The sequence below is a fragment of the Schistocerca cancellata genome, chromosome 2 (assembly GCF_023864275.1).
Source record: "Schistocerca cancellata isolate TAMUIC-IGC-003103 chromosome 2, iqSchCanc2.1, whole genome shotgun sequence".
NCBI lineage: Eukaryota > Metazoa > Arthropoda > Insecta > Orthoptera > Acrididae > Schistocerca > Schistocerca cancellata.
In genome coordinates this window covers 828,545,553-828,567,860 of record NC_064627.1, presented here as the reverse complement: position 1 = coordinate 828,567,860, position 22,308 = coordinate 828,545,553, and the positions used below count along the sequence as shown (strand labels likewise).

The 22,308-nt window shown below is 43.5% G+C and overlaps 1 protein-coding gene across 1 annotated transcript in view; it reads right to left on the bottom strand.

The window, feature by feature from the left end:
- LOC126162716 (leucine-rich repeat-containing G-protein coupled receptor 5-like) overlaps positions 1–17,847 on the bottom strand; it is a 381,094-nt gene extending 363,247 nt beyond the window's left edge. The window contains exon 1 of the mRNA XM_049919375.1: positions 17,732–17,847. Within this exon, the coding sequence (XP_049775332.1) occupies positions 17,732–17,736 (5 nt within the window). The 5' untranslated portion in view covers positions 17,737–17,847. The remainder of the gene's footprint in view (positions 1–17,731) is intronic.
- Between the last annotated feature and the right edge of the window lie 4,461 nt (positions 17,848–22,308).

The following is a 22,308-nucleotide window of genomic DNA, read 5'->3' as shown; positions in this document are numbered from 1 at the left end:
AATGAAGACAGGCACAAACAGTGATATAAAAATTCGGCCTGTCACACAAGACCAAAGAAGTATGCTTTTTATCATGCATGTTCTGTTTGATGTCCACTGTATGTTGCAGTTTACCAGAAAGAGCAATGCTACGTTTATGAGTACAACTGCTCACCGGAGATTCACACGCAAGATTTCCTCTTATATCAGATTTTTTTCTGCTTCGAACAGACGAAATTCCCTTAAGTCATTTTATTATTTAATTTTATAGGCATTTTATATATATACCACGCAGTCAGCCCCATATTACTTTAGTAGTACATCTATGATTACAACAAATTTAGGTGAATCCATACGAGTACTAGTCACTGACAGTTATATAAGCATATTAAAATCTCTTGAAAAGTCAATGATTATTTTGTAAGATTTTACTTTTGTGGTGATGAGTAGACAACTGTTGTTTCAGCTTTTCATGCATGCAGTCTGTTATGAGTCAATTATTGATCTGTTAACGCAGTGTTAGTTATCATACTTCGTTTGATTTATTTGTCAGGCTAAGTGCAACTTAATAATTACTATTAAAATCAGTCTTGATCACAAATTTATTTATTCTGGTAACCGATTTCGACCACGCTTGTTCTCATCTACAGACCTACAAGTCAAATACAAAGTCTGATCAGAGGGCTACAAACATTAAAGAAAATTATATAAAACTACAAAGTTATAAAACGATGAATTACCAAAATGCTGTACGAGCAGGAGCCTCCTAGTGGTAAATCACTGCTAGATAGAACAGTGCAAGTCTTACATATAAATTCAACTTATTCCAGATATGCAGTATAATGACTAGGACTTCGGGTTAGTTGATTTCCATAATTTCGTAATGAATAGTCTGAACGAACAAGAACTCAAATAGATGCCACACGTGAAGGCGTTCTATTGAAATCATCAAAACGGTACCCATTATTCACCTGTAGCATAGTTATGTGGTGATATGTTATTCCTGAGTCTCTTGTTAGACTAACAACACCGTTTGCCGATCACAGTTTAAAACGCTTCTGACCGCTTCAACTGTTCCGTGTCAGTAAGAAAGAAAATGTCCCAGTCTCTTTTTTCTTGAAAAGAGACTAGTAAACGTTTTTTTAGCAAGATTCATTTCCAAACTGTGATCGGCAAACGGTGTTGTTAGTCTAACAAGAGACTCAGGAATAACATATCACCACATAACTATGCTACAGGTGAATAATGGGTACCGTTTTGATGATTTCTATAGACACCCACGCCTCGGCGTTTCTTTCTTACAAGTGCTACCGATTTCAATTTTGTCTTTTCTTTAAGATCCTCGTATCTGTTTTATCCTCGCACTGCTATATGCTGAAGACTCCTTGCGTTTTGCCATTCACTATTTTAGGGGACATAGCCACATTGTCCGCTTCTGTACTCTACTGCATAGTCTTCTTTGCCATTAACATAATTTTCATCTAGAAGCTCTTCATGTGCGTTCGTAGTCAAGACAGAATACACCTTGAGTCATGTGTTCAATTGAGATAATAGCAGTACCTGAACTCGGCTGATAACCGGTCGTCGAATATTGTCTTTTTTTCGTCTCAATGCCTCTACAAAAAAGACATACTACTGAAATGCCTATACAACAAAGCGTCTAACGAAGGATCACTTCTACATCTACATCTACATGATTACTCTGCAATTCACATTTAAGTGCTTGGTAGAGGGTTCATCGAACCACAATCATACTAACTCTCTACCATTCCACTCCCGAACAGCGCGCGGGAAAAACGAACACCTAAATCTTTCTGTTCGAGCTCTGATTTCTCTTATTTTATTTTGATGATCATTCCTACCTATGTAGGTTGGGCTCCACAAAACATTTTCGCATTCGGAAGAGAAAGTTGGTGACTGAAATTTCGTAAATAGATCTCGCCGCGACGAAAAACGTCTTTGCTTTAATGACTTCCATCCCAACTCGCGTATCATATCTGCCACACTCTCTCCCCTATTACGTGATAATACAAAACGAGCTGCCTTTTTTGCACCCTTTCGATGTCCTCCGTCAATCCCACCTGGTAAGGACCCCACACCGCGCAGCAATATTCTAACAGAGGACGAACGAGTGTAGTGAAAGCTGTCTCTTTAGTGGACTTGTTGCATCTTCTAAGTGTCCTGCCAATGAAACGCAACCTTCGGCTCGCCTTCCCCACAATATTATCTATGTGGTCTTTCCAACTAAAGTTGTTCGTAATGTTAACACCCAGGTACTTGGTTGAATTGACAGCCTTGAGAATTGTACTATTTATCGAGTAATCGAATTCCAACGGATTTGTTTTGGAATTCATGTGGATCACCTCACACTTTTCGTTATTTAGCGTCAACTGCCACGTGCCACACCATACAGCAATCTTTTCTAAAGCGCTTTGTAACTGATACTGGTCTTCGGATGACCTTACTAGACGGTAAATTACAGTCTCATCTGCGAACAACCTAAGAGAACTGCTCAGATTGTCACCCAGGCCATTTATATAGACCAGGAACAGCAGAGGTCCCAGGACGCTTCCCTGGGGACCACCTGATATCACTTCAATTTTACTCGATGATTTGCCGTCTATTACTACGAACTGCGACCTTCCTGAAAGGAAATCACGAATCCAGTCGCACAACTGAGACGATACCCCATAGGCCCGCAGCTTGATTAGGAGTCGCTTAATGGTGCAAAGCTTATTATCATAACATTATGAAGGGAACAACTTATTCGTAACTGATTCTTGATGCAATTGCGCTGAAGCGGCCAGCGTGTCCGTTCGAAGTGCGAGCGGGCGGAGGTCACAGGCCGGCTGGTGACCCCAGTGCGCTGAACTTTGGTACGGTGTCGGCGCTATTATTCAATCGAGGAGCACCCTAGAATGAATGACATGCCGGAGCCACAGTGTTCTGAAACGTTCTTTGTCCTCTGTGCTCAAATATTTGGTTTCACCTGGACAGTGAAGCGGCAGTACGTTTATCTTCTAGTGTAAACATACTATTCGAAGATCAGTTTTGTTTCCGTCTGCTCTGCAAACGGCGAGCACATGCTGGACCGTAGTCTGTTTCACCGAAGTCTACTTTCATTTTAACGGTTTCCATTTATTACCAGAAAACACTGAAACTCGAGCAAGTCATCCATTCTAGTCTGATACACACACCAACACTTGCGCTTCATATTCTTGTATTGCCCTAGAAATAAATTATAAATTGCCGTAATCCCCCCAGGGATTTCGGGGTGTTTTCATTGCTTATACGCTTGACGTAGGGTTTGGTAATTCCCTCGATTTCAAACCCAGTTGAGAACTCTTTTTTCCTTCTCGCATTCCGCTGGGATTAGGCTGAAAATAATCGAAGTCTACAGTGGACGTGGTCTACGACAGCCCGTCCTACCTTATAAAGGACGTGAAAAAGGAAAAACAAATGTTGGTACTGGAGGTGTGGTATGACAGAAATGGTTCAAATGGCTCTGAGCACTATGGGACTTAACATCTGTGGTCATCAGTCCCCTAGAACTTAGAACTACTGAAACCTAATTAACCTAAGGACATCACACACATCCATGCCCGAGGCAGGATTCGAACCTGCGATCGTAGCGGTCACGCGGTTCCAGACTGAAGCGCCTAGAACCGCACGGCCACACCGGCCGGCAGGTATGACAGAATCAGAGACTTCTTCTAGAGGGGCAACTTGTTATTGAAAAAATAGATCGCGCTAAATGCCTGCCAGAATAGGAATTACTTGCAGAAAAACTATTATGTTACTGCTTTAAGCATCTACATTATTGATGGAAATGAGTGTGGTACAGTTTTTTACTCACCTCATCAAGTAAAGAAATCAGTATAACAGCAATAATAATGAAACTTCCTAGCAGATTAAAACTGTGTGCCGAACCGAGACTCGAACTCGGGACCTTTGCCTGTCGCGGGCAAGCGCTCTACCGACTGAGCTACCCAAGCACGACTCACGCCCCGTCCTCACAGCTTTAATTCCGCCAGCCGTCTCCTACCTGTGAGGACGGGGCGTGAGTCGTGCTTGGGTAGCTCAGTCCGTAGAGCGCTTGCCCGCGAAAGGCAAAGGTCCCGAGTTTGAGTCTCGGTCCAGCACACAGTTTTAATCTGCCAGGAAGTTTCATATCAGCGCACACTCCGCTGTAGAGTGAAAACTTCATTCTAGCAATAATAATGTTATCGACGCGCGGAGTGGGCGCGAGGTTTGAGACGCCATACACGAATTGCGCGCCACCTCCCGCCGGAGGTTCGAGTCCTCTCTCGGGCATATGTGTGTGTGTGTGTGTATTGTTCTTAGCATAAGTTAGTTTAGGTTAGTTTAAGTAGTGTGTATGTCTAGGGGCCGATGACCTCATCAGTTTGGTCCCTTAGGAATTAGCACACACTTGAACATTTTGAATGTTATCATTCAATATGGGCTGTGCAAAACAGCATCTGGTCACATTTGCATTTATGAATCTATCTGTAAATGTTTATATTCTTTTGTGTTTAGTATTCCTTACTCAGGAATATTAGTATTGAACTCTACGATTCATACAGACAGGTACATTTCATGTACGTGGAGGATTATAATTATGAGGTATGTTCGGGAGGGAGAGAGAGAGAGAGAGAGAGAGAGAGAGAGAGAGAGAGAGAGAGGTCGTAAAAGAGAAAAATTACCTTGTCTGTATTTCAAGTAAGCCATCGTCACGTATGTTTGTTACTGTACAGTAGAAACTACATAGCTGGCTAGGAGACGTGCTCTATAGCTTACAAGTAAAAGCGTAAATGTTAAGTTGTTATTGCCAGGAGTAGATATTTCGTATCCATGTATTATACATCACTTAATGTAAAAGTGTAGACCGTTGACGCACTACGTTTGTTTTTAAAGCAGGCATTAATTTAAACCTACTGATTAAATTAAAGATCGGTAAAATTACTAATAGTAGGAAGTACAACGCCAAAAGAGCAATCTGAAGCTTTAGTTTCACTGACAGCGTAGATCCCAGAGACATTTAACTATGAAAGAAAATATTGTCTTTCACTCTGTCTTACAGCATTAAGTTTAGCCAAACTCACCCTCGTCAATCATTCACAAACGTTTTAGGCCACAGATTTCTTCCTGATGTCTTGCGGAAACCTAACAAACTCCACAAATCATTATGTATCGACCAAGTGTTTGTTAATTTTATTGGAATGTTCTTACAAACGCAAATAAAGAGTTTTCCACGGTCAGAGATACAACGATTAATGTAAGCTTTTCACATCGAAGTCACTTTTGAACATTTTGTACGACATTTTTTAAAAATTCTGCTGAAAGTCAACAGTGCTTTCGTGAGACCGCACATTTCGAGAATTACTCTCCCTCTTGCGATCAAACTTTGTAGCCATATCAACATTTCTTGCTGCTGTGGTCTCAGCAGCTTATACAGTATTTACGTAACAAGAACTTACTTGATCTGCAAGTTTACTGCGACAGCATCTCAGTAAGCAGTTTTCCTTTGGGTGCTAAGAAATCGCTAATCGTGTAATGATTAACCGTATAAATATTAAAGTTAATCTCAGGCTACTTTTCAACATAATTTCCTTCGCCGCAAAAAAATATCTTAACCTTGGTTTGGCTTTGACTGCATCTTGAAGCGTTTACAAAACGCTGGGATGATAGCTATTTTTCGTGTAAGGGATAACATGGTAATCACTGGAAGCAAAATCTGAGCGGAATGTAGGACGGCCGAGCCACTCCCATTTGAAGTTTGCCACAACCTCTCGTTAGTGGTGTGCAGGCGAGCATTCGCAGAGCGACAAAACCGTGCCAGAACACAAAGTACTGCATAACTTGGTCTGAACGTTCTGTACTGTTGAACTGATCGTTCCGCCTTCTTCTATAAACTAACAGTATGTTCCGCCTATCCCCAGACAGAGAGCCGGCCGGAGTGACCGAGCGGTTCTAGGCGCTACAGTCTGGAACGACGCGACCGCTACGGTCGCAGATTCGAATCCAGCATCGGGCATGGATGTGTGTGATGTCCTTAGGTTAGTTAGGATTAAGTAGTTCTAAGTTCTAGGGGACTGATGACCTCAGTAGTTAAGTCCCATAGTGCTCAGAGCCATTTGAACCATTTTGAACCCAGACAGAGACCATAACTGTTTCACTGAGGATTGCAGCCCTGTAGTTCCTCATTTCAATTGTCGCACGAACGTCAAAAGGACATCAAAGTGGCAATGGGTTAGAGAAGCATCTGAAATCGCTCAACAGAGGAAAGGGCGCTCGCCCATACGGGATACCAGTACGATTCCACACAAGATATGCGAAAAAAATTTCTCCTCTTCTAGCAGAAGTGTACCGTAAGCCGATAAAGGAGCGAAGAGTTGCTAGTGATTGGAAAAAAGCGCAGATCATTCCCGTTTTCAAGAAGGGTCTCGAACAGACACACAAAACTATAGGCCTATATGCCTGACGTCGGTCTGTTGCAGAATTTTGGAACATGTTTTATGCTCGGATATTACGACATTTATGGAGACCGAAAATCTCCTCTGCAGGAATCAACATCCGCTCCGAAAACAACGATCGTCTGGAATTTAGCGTCCCGGCGGAGGTTCGAGTCCTCTCTCGGGCATGGGTGTGTGTGTTTGTCCTTAGGATAATTTAGGTTAAGTAGTGTGTAAGCTTAGGGACTGACGACCTTAGCAGTTAAGTCCCATAAGATTTCACACACATTTGAACATTTTTTTGGAATTTATCTGTCTCCTTTCGTCCACGAGACCCAGAACGCAGTAGATGCCAGGCGCCCAGACCGATGCCGTGTTGCTTGACTTCCGCAAGGTGTGAAGAACATCAGACCAGCTGTGTGACAGAAACAGAATACAGCATGTCGTGCTCCATGGAGAGAAATCCTCAGACTTAAATTAGCTTTGAGGGTACCCAAAGGGGCTGCTGTAGAACCACTATTTTTCACAGCATGTGTAAATGGACTGGTAGATTACGTCGGAATTTCCCTGAAGCTTTTCGCGGATGAAGCTGTCTTATAGAGAGAAGTCACAATGCTAGAAAATTGCAGCGAAATGCAGGAAGACCTGCAAAGGATTAAAGCTTGCTTCAGGGATAGGGAATCGGTCCTCAGCATAAACGACTGTAACGTATTTCGTATAAATAGGCAGAAAGACACATTACTGTACGATTACTCGATTGAAAATGGTTCAAATAGCTCTGGGCACTATGGCACTCAAGATCTGAGGTCATCAGTCCCCTAGAACTTGTTGTTGTTGTTGTTGTTTTTGTTGTTGTTGTTGTGGTCTTCAGTCCTGAGACTGGTTTGATGCAAATCTCCATGCTACTCTATCCTGTGCAAGCTTCTTCATCTCCCAGTACCTACTGCAGCCTACATCCTCCTGAATCTGCTTAGTGTATTCATCTCTTGGTCTCTCTCTACGATTTTTACCCTCCACGTTGCCCTCCAGTACTAAATTGGTGATACTTCGACAATTATCGGTTATTTTGCTCCCCAAATTGCAAAACTCCATTACTACATTAAGTGTCTCATTTCCTAATCTAATTCCCTCGGCATCACCCGACTTAATTCGACTACATTCCATTATCTTCGTTTTGCTTTTGTTGATGTTCATCTTATATCCTCCTTTCAAGACACTGTCCATTCCGTTCAACTGCTCTTCCAAGTCCTGACAGAATTACAATGTCATTGGCGAACCTCAAATTTTTTATTTCTTCTCCATGGATTTTAATACCTACTCCGAATTTTTCTTTTGTTTCCTTTAGTGCTTGCTCAATATACAGATTGAATAACATCGGGGAGAGGCTACAACCCTGTCTCACTCTCTTCCCAACCACTGCTTCTCTTTCATGTCCCTTGACTCTTATAATTGCCATCTGGTTTCTGTACAAACTGTAAACAGCCTTTCGCTCCCTGTATTTTACCCCTTCCACCTTCAGAATTTGAAAGAGAGTATTCCAGTCAACATTGTCAAAAGCTTTCTCTAAGTCTACAAATGCTAGAAACGTAGGTTTGCCTTTCCTTAATCTTTCTTCTAAGGTAAGTCGTAAGGTCATTATTGCCTCACGTGTTCCAACATTTCTACGGAATCCAAACTGAACTTCCCCGAGGTCGGCTTCTACCAGTTTTTCTATTCGTCTGTAAAGAATACGCGTTAGTATTTTGCAGCCGTGATTTATTAAACTGATAGTTCGGTAATTTTCACATCTGTTAACACCTGCTTTCTTTGGAATTGGAATTATTATATTCTTCTTGAAGTCTGAAGGTATTTCTCCTGTCTCATACATTTTGCTCACCAGATGTTAGAACTACTTAAACCAAACTAACCTAAGGACATCACAAACATCCATGCCTGAGGCAGGATTCGAACCTACGACCGTAGCAGTCGCACGGTTCCGGACTGAAGCGCCTAGAACCGCTCGGCCACACCGGCCGGCTTACTCGATTGAAGAACAATCGTTGGAAGCAGTTATTTCCATAAAACATCTAGGAGTAATGAACGGAGTGATATGAAGTGAAGCGATCACATAAAACTAATCGTGGGTAAGACAGAAGCCAGACTGAGGTTCATAGGAAGGAGATTTAGCCCACCAACAAAGGAAGTAGCTTACTAAACACTTGTTAGACCAGTATTTCAATATTGATCGTCAGTCTGGGATCAGTACCAGAAAAGACTGACGGAGGTAACAGAAAAAAATCCAAAGAAGAGCACCGCATTTCCTTACAGGTTCATGTGGTAAGCACGAGAACGTCACGGAGATGCGCAGCCAGCTCCAATGGCAGACTCTGCAAGACAGGCGCCCTGCATCATGGTATGGTCCACTGTTAAAATTCTGAGAATGTACATTCTTAGAAGAGTAAGAAAGATAAAAAAAATACTGCTTCCTCCTGCGTATATGTCTCATGTCTCACCGCCAGTAACGAATGATGTACAAAATTATCTCGTTTATTTTTTTATACTTTTTTACGACACAATCACATAAGCATTTCACAATGTCGTAACCAGTTTCGACTAGCGTGTGGCTCTTCAGATTAAACACACATGCAGCAAGCGGTTTCGGTTGTTTCCTCAATGTTACAAGTTATCCTGAAGAATGACCACTGTTTATCAAAACTGTTTACGGCATTGTGAAATACTGACGTGAATGTGTCGTAAAAATATATGTAGATAAAATAGAGGAAAATAAATCAATCTCCAAGACAGTTTGATAGCGTTTGATTGCGTACTGTAGCAGAACCTGAGAGCCGAAACTAATTGACAGGTCTTATGTCCGTCATAATTCGCGATTCCTGCGGCCCCTAATATCTCAGTTATTGCGTCGAACAAAACTGTAATGAAACATAAGAAAAAGTCATATAATTTGAACCATCAACCGTACAGTTTCTGTAAATGTTTCGTCCAACCTACGCAGAAGGGCATCGGTTTTATTCCGAAGTTGAAGCACTATTCATTTATGTATTTATATACCTCTCAGATGTTATAACTTCGACGATGTGAACCAAAGCTTACTGGCCATGGAATTACAAGTAGATAGTTTACCGAACGTAAATTAGAAAATTTATAAACAAAAGCGTTAAAGAGCTAATAAAACACGAGAAAATGTGAGGGAGTATACGAAGGAACAAACATGAAATATATTCGGGGTTTTTAATACGGACAATAATCAGTTGTATAATGGAATGACGACGCTGAAAATTTGTGCCGGATTGGGACACGAACGTGGATTTTCCACTTATCTGGAGCGGTCGCCTTACTATTTGGCTACCCGAACATAACTCCCGGCCACACCCAAACATCCATACGTCGTCAGCCATCTGTCTACAAGCTGTACTCATGCATCCATTATGTATATTCCCGCACAGAAGAGACATTTTACTTGCACGTCGCTTGCCCGGTGTCAGCGAATAAATACAATATTGTAGTGCCTGTATTATTCCGAATTACCATGCAATGCTCCTTGAGACATGCATGCAAACGCATGCATGTCCGAAGGAACAGGCACTGCGGCGACTACAGGCGTTACGAAATACATTAAACGTATTCTCACTTACGAACAGCGAATATAGACAATCATCAGGTGCACAAGGAACAGGGATGGCAGTGTTGTAACTTCGAGACGACTTTTATAGCGACCAGTTTGTGAATTGACACTGCAGATTTGTCTGACTACCATTTTCTCAGTAAGGTATATTTTTGGTCGGTGCACAGAGTTGCCCCAAAATATAGCACCGTACAAGAAAATACAGGGTGATTCAAAAAGAATACCACAACTTTAAAAATGTGTATTTAATGAAAGAAACATAATATAACCTTCTGTTATACATCATTACAAAGAGTATTTAAAAAGGTTTTTTTTCACTCAAAAACAAGTTCAAAGATATTCAATATGGCACCCTCCAGACACTCGAGCAATATCAACCTGATACTCCAACTCGTTCCACACTCTTTGTAGCATATCAGGCGTAACAGTTTGGATAGCTGCTGTTATTTCTCGTTTCAAATCATCAATGGTGGCTGGGAGAGGTGGCCGAAACACCATATCCTTAACATACCCCCATAAGAAAAAATCGCAGGGGGTAAGATCAGGGCTTCTTGGAGACCAGTGATGAAGTGCTCTGTCACGGGCTGCCTGGCGGCCGATCCATCGCCTCGGGTAGTTGACGTTCAGGTTTCATAACTAACCTTTTTCGTAGGACTCTCCATACAGTTGATTGTGGAATTTGCAGCTCTCTGCTAGCTCTGCGAGTCGATTTTCCTGGGGTGCGAACAAATGCTTGCTGGATGCGTGCTACATTTTCATCACTCGTTCTCGGCCGTCCAGAACTTTTCCCTTTGCACAAACACCCATTCTCTGTAAACTGTTTATACCAACGTTTAATACACCACCTATCAGGAGGTTTAACACCATACTTCGTTCGAAATGAACGCTGAACAACTGTCGTCGATTCACTTCTGCCGTACTCAATAACACAAAAAGCTTTCTGTTGAGCAGTCGCCATCTTAGCATCAACTGACGCTGACGCCTAGTCAACAGCGCCTCAAGCGAACAAATGTACAACTAAATGAAACTTTATAGCTCCCTTAATTCGCCGACAGATAGTGCTTAGCTCTGCCTTTTGTCGTTGCAGAGTTTTAAATTCCTAAAGTTGTGGTATTCTTTTTGAATCACCCTGTATAGCGAAAGTAACCAAACTAAAGAAGCCTCCGCGTTTCAGTGTCAGGGAGAGCGAAGATTAATTTTATAGTGAAGATAGTATCATTCAGTTTCTCCGCAAGCTATGGAACGTGGTACTTCCAAAAAACCCACTGACTGACCACGTTGGAACAATAAAAATTCACTTTTAGAAAAGTTCCATATTAAAAACTGTATGCATTGCGTTTGGTTACATTCAAGTGTTAATCTGTTCTTTGAAAGCCAAGCGCGGATGTTACTAACTACGCCATTAGTAACATCATTTATAGTACGTTCCACGTCTTTCACAGTAACGCCTCTGCCATCTGCGAAGAGAAAGTTTTTGAGTCATCTGTCATGTTTTGTGGATAATCAGTGATACATATCAAGAATAACAATGAACCCAGAACAGAATCCTGTGACATCATTTCAGGCTCAAACTTCTTCCCTGTATTTGACACTGGAGAACAACGTTCTGCTTCCTACTATTTTCATTGTCTCGCAACTTTGCCAGTAAAAGCGCACCATCTGTAAACAGCACACATTTCACATTGAATGGCTGTGTTTTTTTCTCACGGAAAACGAATCATTTCGCACAATACAAAGCCCGAAAATTTTGCCATTGTACGAGTGCGTGGAGAAAAATAGTGGAATCGAATTTTTTATGTGCAAACTCTTAAAGATTTTTAAATAAAATAGATGTTATTAACATTATACATCTTTATTCTTAATGTCTGCATATTTATTTCTCAACGTCACTCTGCCGACGAACCCATTTCTCCCAGAGAGAGACCAGTTTGTTGTTGATGGTGTAATGACAGCAACCAGCCACAAATTTACACGCTGTGTAAACCGTCTGATGATGAATCGCAACGATTCGAAACCGGTAACGGTTTCCTTTGAATAAAGGAATTCAAAGTAAATTTGTGGCTGGTTGCTGTCATTACACCATCAACATTTGTCTTCAAAAACAGCCACGGTCTCCAACATGTCATCATATGACAAAATTGCAGTTTGTTGTTACCGTCACTATGGAATATTTGACTTTGTTGCCGGAACCAAAAATCCTGCTTGGACTCCTTTATCACTAATTAACTGGAGTCCTCGAAGGTGTTCTTTGAAGTATGAATACAGATGAAAATCGGATGGGGCCAAGCTGGGACTGGATGGAGGGTGATCGATGACAGTGGACTCTAGGCGTCGGATTGTCGCAGACGTCGCAACACTCGTGTGTGGTCTGACATTGTCGTGTTGAAAGGGAGGGTGCTCCGTGTGTGGACGAACTCTTCGAATTCGATACTCGATTACAACATGCTGTTTCTCACGCATCGATATTGTTACGTTACACGCCGCTATGTTACACGCTACAGTTCGGAGCCGTCTAGCGGAAGAGGGCTGCAAATATGTAGACATGAATAGTAAAGATGTAGAATGTTAATTACGTTTGATTTATTTACATAGCTTTAAGAGTTTTAATATAAAAAATTCGGATGAATTATTTTTCAGCATGCCCACGTAACATGCGACACCGTTGTCACACTCGACACAACGTTGCAGCAAGTTTCTCTCTCTGGCTTCTGATCGAAGCTACGTACTGGCAAGCAGCAGACGTCACTGCGCATGCTTTTGCCCGTGCAGTTTACAAGCAGAAATATTATTCCGAATTTTTCAAGTATTATCTCATTATTTATTAGAAACATCGATGGAATGATATATTCTAGAGACAATAACCTCAAATATTTTGCAAATTTGCGGCATAGTTTCGAACACGACAATCCCGTTTATTGTATCTCAAAGAATACACCTGTTTTCATTTACGATGGTATCGTCCAAACGAAATGTAAGTTTCTGTCTAAGCAACAAAACTACTATTAAGTTATCGAAACAAAAGATTGGTGATATCGCTTTAAGATCTCCGTTTTTTCCTAGCTGTCTCAGATGGCATGGAAGTTTACGAAGAACATTAGTCGAGACTCGGCAGAAATACTTTTAGCTCTGAAGTTCAAGAAATTACTATTCATTGAACCGCAGCATTTGGACATCCCAGTATGACACCACTACACGAAACAGTTTTATGGAAAACTATCTGACGTCTGATTCTGTTACCATTTTAAAATGTTTAATAGCAACTGCCAAAGAATGCTGCTTCTTGGAAATAATCGTCTATTTTTTATACACATCAGAGCTTGTTTGTTATAGCAATCTTTAGTACCCAATAAGCCACATTTAAAAAAATAGCCGTCGAAATCGGCACTCTACTCAGAGATACGACTTAAAAGAACACTACGGATCCTGTATTTATTTCGAAACATCCTTGATTGGTACCCCTGACTAACGGACTATCGTTTACACGATTTATGCGATGTTTAGTAGTGCCGTAAACAACTAAAAATGAGAATATTTATCGTGTATATGACCAGCATTACAGTCACAAATGTTTAAAATGACAGTTGCCAATAGCGACACTCGAGCTACAATTGTTACGGATGACTGCTATCAGCAGCAACGTAAGTTAGAAATGAGACGCATCTGGGATGTCCGCGGAAGCAGAGTCACGAGCAGTCACAAGCACGCCTTTCATAGAATTCCAGTGCTGATGGCACTTTTGCATGGTCATCCGAACGGACCATAACGGGACGTCGCCTTTTTCCCGTGACTTAATGTGATTGTGGCATACGACACCATATCTCTGCAAATAGAACGAGTCGCAAAACTGACTTTTTTGCATAGGTTGTGGTGACAGACTAAACTGTAGCGTAGCGTAGCGTAGCCCAGGTTCAAGGGTGACAAACTGATTGCGAGTTGCCGAAGCCAACGAATATGAATACAAAATCTTAGTTCGGGCAACATATCTACATCTACATCACTACTCTGCAATTCATAGTTAAGTACCCGTTAGAGGGTTCATCAAACCACCTACAAACTATTTCTCTACATTTCCACTCTCGGACAAGCCGCAAAACAAACCAACACTTAAATGCGGTGGGAGAAAGTTGATGATTGAAATTTCGTGAAAAGATCGTGCAACGAAAAACGCCTTTAACACTTGCACCCCAACTCGCTTATCATATCCGCAACACTCTCTCCCCTGTTTCGCAATAATGCAAAAAGAGCTACCCTTTTTCGAACTTTTCGATGCCTTCCGTCAATCGTATCTGATGCGGATCCCATGCCACGCAGCAAGAGGACGGACAAACGTAGTGTAGGCAGTCTTTTCAACAGACCTGTAACATCTTCTAAGTGTTCTGTCAATACCGGGTTCCCGGGTTCGATCCCCGGCGGGGTCAGGGATTTTCTCTGCCTCGTGATGGCTGGGTGTTGTGTGCTGTCCTTAGATTAGTTAGGTTTAAGTAGTTCTAAGTTCTAGGGGACTGATGCCCATAGATGTTAAGTCCCATAGTGCTCAGAGCCATTTGAGCCATTTTTCTGTCAATAAAACACATTCTTTAGTTCGCTTTCCCCACAACATTAGTTTATGCGATCGTTACACTTATTCGTGACTGTAATCCCTAAACCTTCAGGTTTATGTGACTAGTCGTTTAAGCGAAAGTTGACGTATTCCTTTTAGTACTCATGTGGATTACTCCACACTTTTCATTATTTAGAATCAATTGCCAGCTTTTGCTGATGACTTTACGAGACGGTAAATGACAGAATCATCTGCAAACAGTTAAACAGGGCTGCGCGGATTGTCTCCTAAATCAGTTATATAGAATAGGAACGGCAGAGGGCCTATAACTATTCCTTGGGGAATCCCACACATCACTTCCGTTTTACTCAATGACTTTCCGTCAGTTACAACGAACTGTAAACTTAGCGACAGGAAACGACGAATCTAGTAGCCCAAATGAGATGATACTCCATAGACACGCAATTTAATTAGCAGCCGCTTGTTAGGAACGGTGTCAAACGCCTTATGGGAACGCCTTATGGGAACGCCTTATGGGAAACAAGGTGTCAATTTGAGGTCTCCTGTCGATAGCACTCACTATTTCCTAAGAATAATGAGCTACTTGTGTACTGATCTACAGTGCTGCCCACGGTCTGAGTTAGGTTGTAAGGCGACAGTTCGCAAAGCTGTATCGAAGGCTCCATTTAATCGCCTTCGTATACATCGCGTCCTTCGGAGCGGCCCTCAGATAACGATGTGTCTGTCTCAAGTCTACAGACGTGGATGGAAGTTATGTGATTTCTCCCGGTCTACCAGGTAACTACGTCACCGAGCGGCACGCCCCTAAGCTAATGTGGCGAAGCAATTACCCGCTATAAAAAGTATTTTTAATACTGAGCCGGAGCATGCAACGGAAACACGAGCCGTGCACTTCGTCTGAAGAAGAACGGTGCCTTTGCCACGCATATCGCGCCGCACTGATAACACTGCAAGATTAACTGACAGCTGTAACACAAAAGAACAGGAGAAGAACTACCACACACGTGTAAGCTACATATAATGTGAAGACAACAACACATTATAGGACTGAACTCAAAATCTTAATCGGTTCGAGATGTACGCGCATTCGTCTGGTACCACATTTAGATTTTCCGTAGCCTCCCTCAATTGCTTAAAGCTGACTCTGGGACGGATTCTCTGAAAAGATCATGTCCCCTTCACTCCCCATTCTTGTCCTATAGGACTTTGCGCTCTGTGCCTAATCATCCCCTCATCTAATGGAAGTTAAAACCTAATCTTCTTTCCTCGAAAGTCTCAGTTGATCCTTCTCTGTTACCTACGCGTCAACGCTCAAACATTGTTAGCATAATCCTGGATATATATAATTAGGTATATGAGAGTGAAGTTGATGCATACAATCGCACCGTAATTGCTTAAGATCCTATCTATCGCCTTTCCTACAAGCACCTCTACTTCAACTGTTACAGTTCTCATCACTAGCGAGAAGAATGTCATATTTGCTGTGATAACTATGAGTCCGTGAGTCCGATACCGAAATTAAAACATATTTTTCAAAATACAGTTTCCAATTGCTCTTTGCTCACCTTGTAGCAAGTAGTTAGATAATAAAGAAAATCAGAAGTATAAGTAATTTCGAAGGTCTCGTATTTGCAAAAATTTGACTTCATATTCCCGTCCAGTTATCTTCACTTAGGTTTTCCGTCGTTTCTTTGCATCATTTGACGCGAAGCCTCCAAATAGGAAAAATTTCCTTCCAGTGCTTGGGTACCTGGGCTACAGTTTCGTCACTAATAACACAGATGGAACTTCAGACCTTAGCATTCTTTTGTACTGTATGCACAACCGCTGTAGTAAGCTGCGTTCATATGGAGTAAATTTCGATATAGCGGCAATACTTTACGCAACTGGAACAGTACTGCAGAAATGCTGAATAGGTCACTTAGTAAAACGTCATCAATTGTGAATGAATGAATGATTTTAGTATTACGTGTTTCGGAATAATCCATCATCAGATATCATATCGAGTTGTACAAATGAACTGAAGTAGTATGTGGATGCTAACAAACTAGTCTGTCTCTGACAGTTATAACATATAACTTCAGTCCATTTATACAAATGGTTCAAATGGCTCTGAGCACTATGGGACTTAACTTCTGAGGGTATCAGTTCACTAGAACTTAGAACTACTTAAACCTAACTAACCTAAGGACATCTCACACATCCATTCTCGAGGCAGGATTCGAACCTGCGACCGTAGCGCTCACGCGGTTCAAGACTGAAGTGCCTAGAACCGCTCGGTCACACCGGCCGACTAGTCCGTTTGTACAGCTCGATTTATCTCGTATCTGATGATGGTTTGTACGAAAACCGTAGTATTAGTGATTCATTCACCAGCTGATGAAGTTTCATTAACTGACGTGTTCAGCATTTGTGTAGTACTGTTCCCAGTATATAATATGGTCGAGTGCTTTCTGCACGACTTCTTGAAGCATGTCGAGTGAATGCTTTACGCGGCTCAGATTTTTGTTTACACTCACGTGCAGCTTCATTCTCTGATTGTGCCGCTGCAGACTGGAAACAGAAGGGGATCAGTAGCTGATGGATAAGTGTCACTCAGTCCATTGTTTCAGTCCCCAATCGCACGAATTTTTTTTGCCACGTATCACTTCTTTTACTTCTCACAATAACTTGTGTAGGCGAAAAGTGCCGAGCTACGCCGTAGTTTGGAATGCTCGCTCCATTGTAGGCCTCCCAACAATCTGTTGGTTAAGACAGTTCGAAAGGCGGAGGAACGCAAGTACACATCAGCTGCGACAGGATCGTACGTAATAAAGCAGCGCGATGTTGAAACCAATCTTCAGGTTGAGGACCGTACTGTTTTGGTGGTTCCAAACATCCACACGAACGAAAGTTCAAGTTTCTGGCAGCTTGAAAGTATCCTAGAATGTTAATTCAACATCGACGATTCCGGAAATGGTGAGCTGTCTTTATGTTTTCAACACGACACTGGAAGGACTAGAGAGGTGACTGTTGGAGCGAATAAGCACTGCGTGCAGGCTACTGGACAAAACACTCTGGACGATGGAACCAGAGAAAGCGGAACAGCTGAGGAGGCGCGGCCAGCGTACGCACCTCATGGTTGCAGCCGCAGTCAGTCTCACGCACTCGACGCGATGGGCAGCCAGGTACGCAGGCAGGCAGAGGCGCGAGCGGGCGTTCTATTCCTGGACGCAGCCGCGGCCGAACTGGCCATGTTGTCACCGCCGCCGCCGCTGCCGCCCCCCCCCCCCCACCCCCCACCACCGGCGACCCTACTGCAGCCGCGCGCGTCTGCAGCGACCGCTGCCGCTTCTGGAAGGCGACCTTGCCGCACGCGCTGCGGCCTGCAGCGCTTGTTAAAGGGCCGCGCGCTTTGTTTTGGTGCGGGCTGCACCCACCGGTGCGTCATCGGAGTTTCTCCGAGCCATACACAATGTGCAAGCTATACAGCTGGTCTCAAAATCACTCTAGTTCCGGGATGTTCGCTTCCCATTGTAAATAAAAGGAAACAACCTGTATCTGGTCCGTCTCCAGTCTCTGGACAGTGTCGCTGCCTCCTAACCGGAGTGTAGTGTCGCTACATAATCTTTCAGGAAAAGTAAACTACTGGCCATTAAAATTGCTACACCACGAAGATGTGCTACAGACGCGACATTTAACAGACAGGAAGAAGATGCTGTGATATGCAAATGATAAGCTTTTCAGAGCATTCACACAAGGTTGGCGCCGTTGGCGACACCTACAACGTACTGACATGAGGAAAGTTTCCAACCGATTTCTCATACACAAACAGCAGTTGACCGGCGTTTCCTGGTGAAACATTGTTGTGATGCCTCGTGCAAGGAGGGGAAATGCGTACCATCACGTTTCCGACTTTGATAAAGGTCGGATTGTAGCCTATCGCGATTGCGGTTTATCGTATCGCGACATTGCTGCTCGCGTTGGTCGAGATCCAATGACTGTTAGCAGAATATGGAATCGGTGGGTTCAGGAGGGTAATACGGAACGCCGCGCTGGATTCCAACGGCCTCGTATCACTAGCAGTCGAGATGAAAGGCATCTTATCCGCATGGCTGTAACGGATCGTGCAGCCACGTCTCGATCCCTGAGTCAACAGATGGGGACGTTTGCAAGACAACAACCATATGCACTTACAGTTCGACGACGTTTGCAGCAGCATGGACTATCAGCTCGGAGACCATGGCTGCGGTTACCCTTGACGCTGCATCACAGACCTGAGCGCCTGCGATAGTGTACTCGACGACGAACCTGGGTGCACGAATGGCAAAACGTCATTTTTTCGTATGAATCCAGGTTCTGTTTACAGCATAGTGATGGTCGCATCCGTGTTTGGCGACATCGCGGTGAACGCACATTGGAAGCGTGTATTCGTCATCGTCATACTGGCGTATCACCCAGCGTGATGGATGGGGTGCCACTGGTTACGTGTCTCGGCGACCTCTTGTTCGCATTGACGGCACTTTGAACAGTGTACGTTACATTTCAGATGTGTTACGACCCGTGGCTCTATCCTTCATTCGATCCCTGCGAAACCCTACATTTAAGCAGGATAATGCACGACCGCATGTTGCAGGTTCTGTAAGGGCCTTTTTGGATACAGGAAATGTTCGACTGCTGCCCTGGCCAGCACAATCTCCAGATCTCTCACCAATTGAAAACGTCTGGTCAATGCTGGCCGAGCAACTGGCTCGTCACAACACTCCAGTCACTACTCTTGATGAACTGTGGTAACGTGTTGAAGCTGCATGGGCAGCTGTACCTGTACACGCCATTGTGACGCAGGAACGACAGTGTTAAGCTGTCGGACGATACACAGTCGCATACTGATATTGAGACACCTAGCGTTCTCGCTTCCCACGCCCGGGTTCCCGGGTTCGATTCCCAGCGGGGTCAGGGATTTTCTCTGCCTCGTGATGGCTGGGTGTTGTGTGCTGTCCTTAGGTTAGTTAGGTTTAAGTAGTTCTAAGTTCTAGGGGACTTATGACCACAGCAGTTGAGTCCCATAGTGCTCAGAGCCATTTGAACCATTTGAGACACCAACAAAGCCCATCGTTGCAATTTTTGGGCAGTTCGTACAGGAACCGGCTTCGTCGGAGGAAACAAGGACTGCAATTGCTTGTGATTCGTTACTAAGTAGAATTTTCTGCCATACAAATAGTCGTGGAATTTGGTGACACCCTACACAATAGCCAATGGAAACTTGCCATACGAGTCAACCACAATCGAGTAACGACTATTCCAAAAAGGTCCCGCAAAGTCTATGTGCACACGTTGCCATGGTGATGGCGTCTTAGACCGAGCAGGGAATGTTTGTGGCGGAGCGGACTGATTTTCCGCACAGGCTTGGTACTGTGAGTCATCCGTTCTATTTGGATGTCCATAACCTGCCAACTATAGTGTCGACGCGCAAACTGTTTCGTACGAACAATCCCTCACTCTCCTTGATGAAGTAACTGCAACACTTCTTTTTGCAAAGCCTTAGGGATCAACACACTTTACTGTCCACTGTCATTTTGAACTAGAATCGCACCTTGCTATATAGCGAGGCTATGCCGACGTGCAAAGTATCGACGTACTACAGAGTTCTTGATGCTGTGCAATGAGCGAGGCCACGATGTGCGAATGTATTGTGGCAACATGTTCAAATCTGAATCAACTTCCGTGGCCTTTGCAATTTTCCTATAGTTCAGAGGAAAGCATTGAAGGAATTCAGAATCCTGAGCAGCGACGTGACAACAAGATGCAGCAGAAGCGTCAAAGTCTGCATCAGTGCCAATCGGAAGACGTAAAAGTGCGTCCATATTATCATGGCAACGTGTGCACTTAGACTTCGCGGGACCTTTTTGGAACACTGGTTGGTTGATTGTTGTTGACTCGTATAGCAAGTTTCCACTGGCTATTGCGTATGGTGTCACCAAATTCCACCATTATTTGTATAGCAGGAAATTCTACTTGGTATCGCATCACAACCCAGTGCAGTCCTTGTTTCATCCGACGAAGCTGGTTCCTGTACGAACTGCCCAAAAATTGCTACGATGGGCTCTGTTGTTGTCTCAATATCATTACGCGGTCGTGTATCGTCCGACAGCTCAACATTGGCGACGAGGATGTCAACGGATTCCTTAGCGACAATTCAGAGCCTAGCTGCCAGAAATTTTCTTTTGTGTTGTGCTGGCGCCTTAATTTTCTCTTGTCTTTTCGTTGGAGGGGTGTTTACTTGCTTTAACAGTCTCTTATAGTGTTTTGCTAAACAGTGTTTTCAGGTTGGAGTAGCGGACTTTTTCTTTGCTTTCGTTCTTATTTTTCTTGCTTGCCTTGTCTGTTTACTGCATTTATCTCTTCCAATATGAGCAACCCACCTATCCCACCCCCTGCTCAATCGCCACAACTGCAAGCGATAGATGCAACGCAGCTAACACAGATGTTTCAGTTTCAGACGCAACAGATTGCATCTCTACTCAATGTGGTACAACAGCTCTTGGAAAATCAAATGAACGTAGTACAGCAGGCACCTACAGCTACAGCAGCTCCAAGTACTATACCAACTTTTCGCCAGTTTCATGATCAAGAAGAGGAATGGCTCGAGTGGTTGGAACAGTTTGAAGCCCACGTTATTGCTCACAGCGTACCATGTACTGTGAAAAGTCATTACTTTCTCTCAACAGTTGAAAAAAAATGGCTCTGAGCACTATGGGACTTAACTTCTGAGGTCATCAGCCCCTTAGAACTTAGAAATACTTAAACCTAACTACCCTAAGGACATCACACACATCCATGCCCGAGGCAGGATTCGAACCTGCGGCCGTGGCGGTCGCGCGGTTCCAGACTGTAGCACCTAGAACCGCTCGACCACTACGGCCGGGTCAACAGTTGAAGATTAGCCGTTCTACGAACGCTGCAGCAGCGACTTAGGAAATGTATTGTTTCATAGTATTGGAAATATATATACTGAAGAGACTTATTTGACTGTCGACGATTTCTTGCGAGAACATTGTAAATTGTCAAAGTTAAGTATTGTCATATATCTTACTGTAAAAATCTATTAATACGATTTGTTTGAATTGTTCTCTAGCGGTCCGAGAAAGCAGGTTTCCTAGGCACCCTATATTAGAGGAGTGGGCAGGACACAACGGACGGCATGCGGAAAAGTAGTTAAGGTTATCGCTCACGTAAAGTGTTGGAATCCGGGTTCGAGTCCCAGACCAGCACAAATTTTCATTGTCATTCTTTTATATAGCTGATGATTGTTCTTATTCACAACTGTGAATAAATTTCATATATTTAATGACGGATGTAGTAGCCACAGTGGCGCAGCCCCCGCAATGTATCATCCTTCTTAACAACACAGGCACTGAAATACTATATCGATATAAATTTGTCTGAATTTTGAGGCAGAGGCACTTCGCTTCACCAGAGTCCAGCAGCATCACCACGATACCAGAGCCACGCCGAACAGTGAGAAGAGTGGGCGTCCCAGCAGCGGCCACGGGTTCGAGCCCGGGCTGCGCATGCCGCTGCCCGCAATGAGGTTCTCGCGGCGCCAACCTGCCGTCCGCATCCGCTGCCTCCAGCACAGACAGCGTGCCTTAGCGCCAGCCGCTACCCGATTCCTGCCAGGGGGCAGTGTGTCGAATCCCGCTCACATCAGA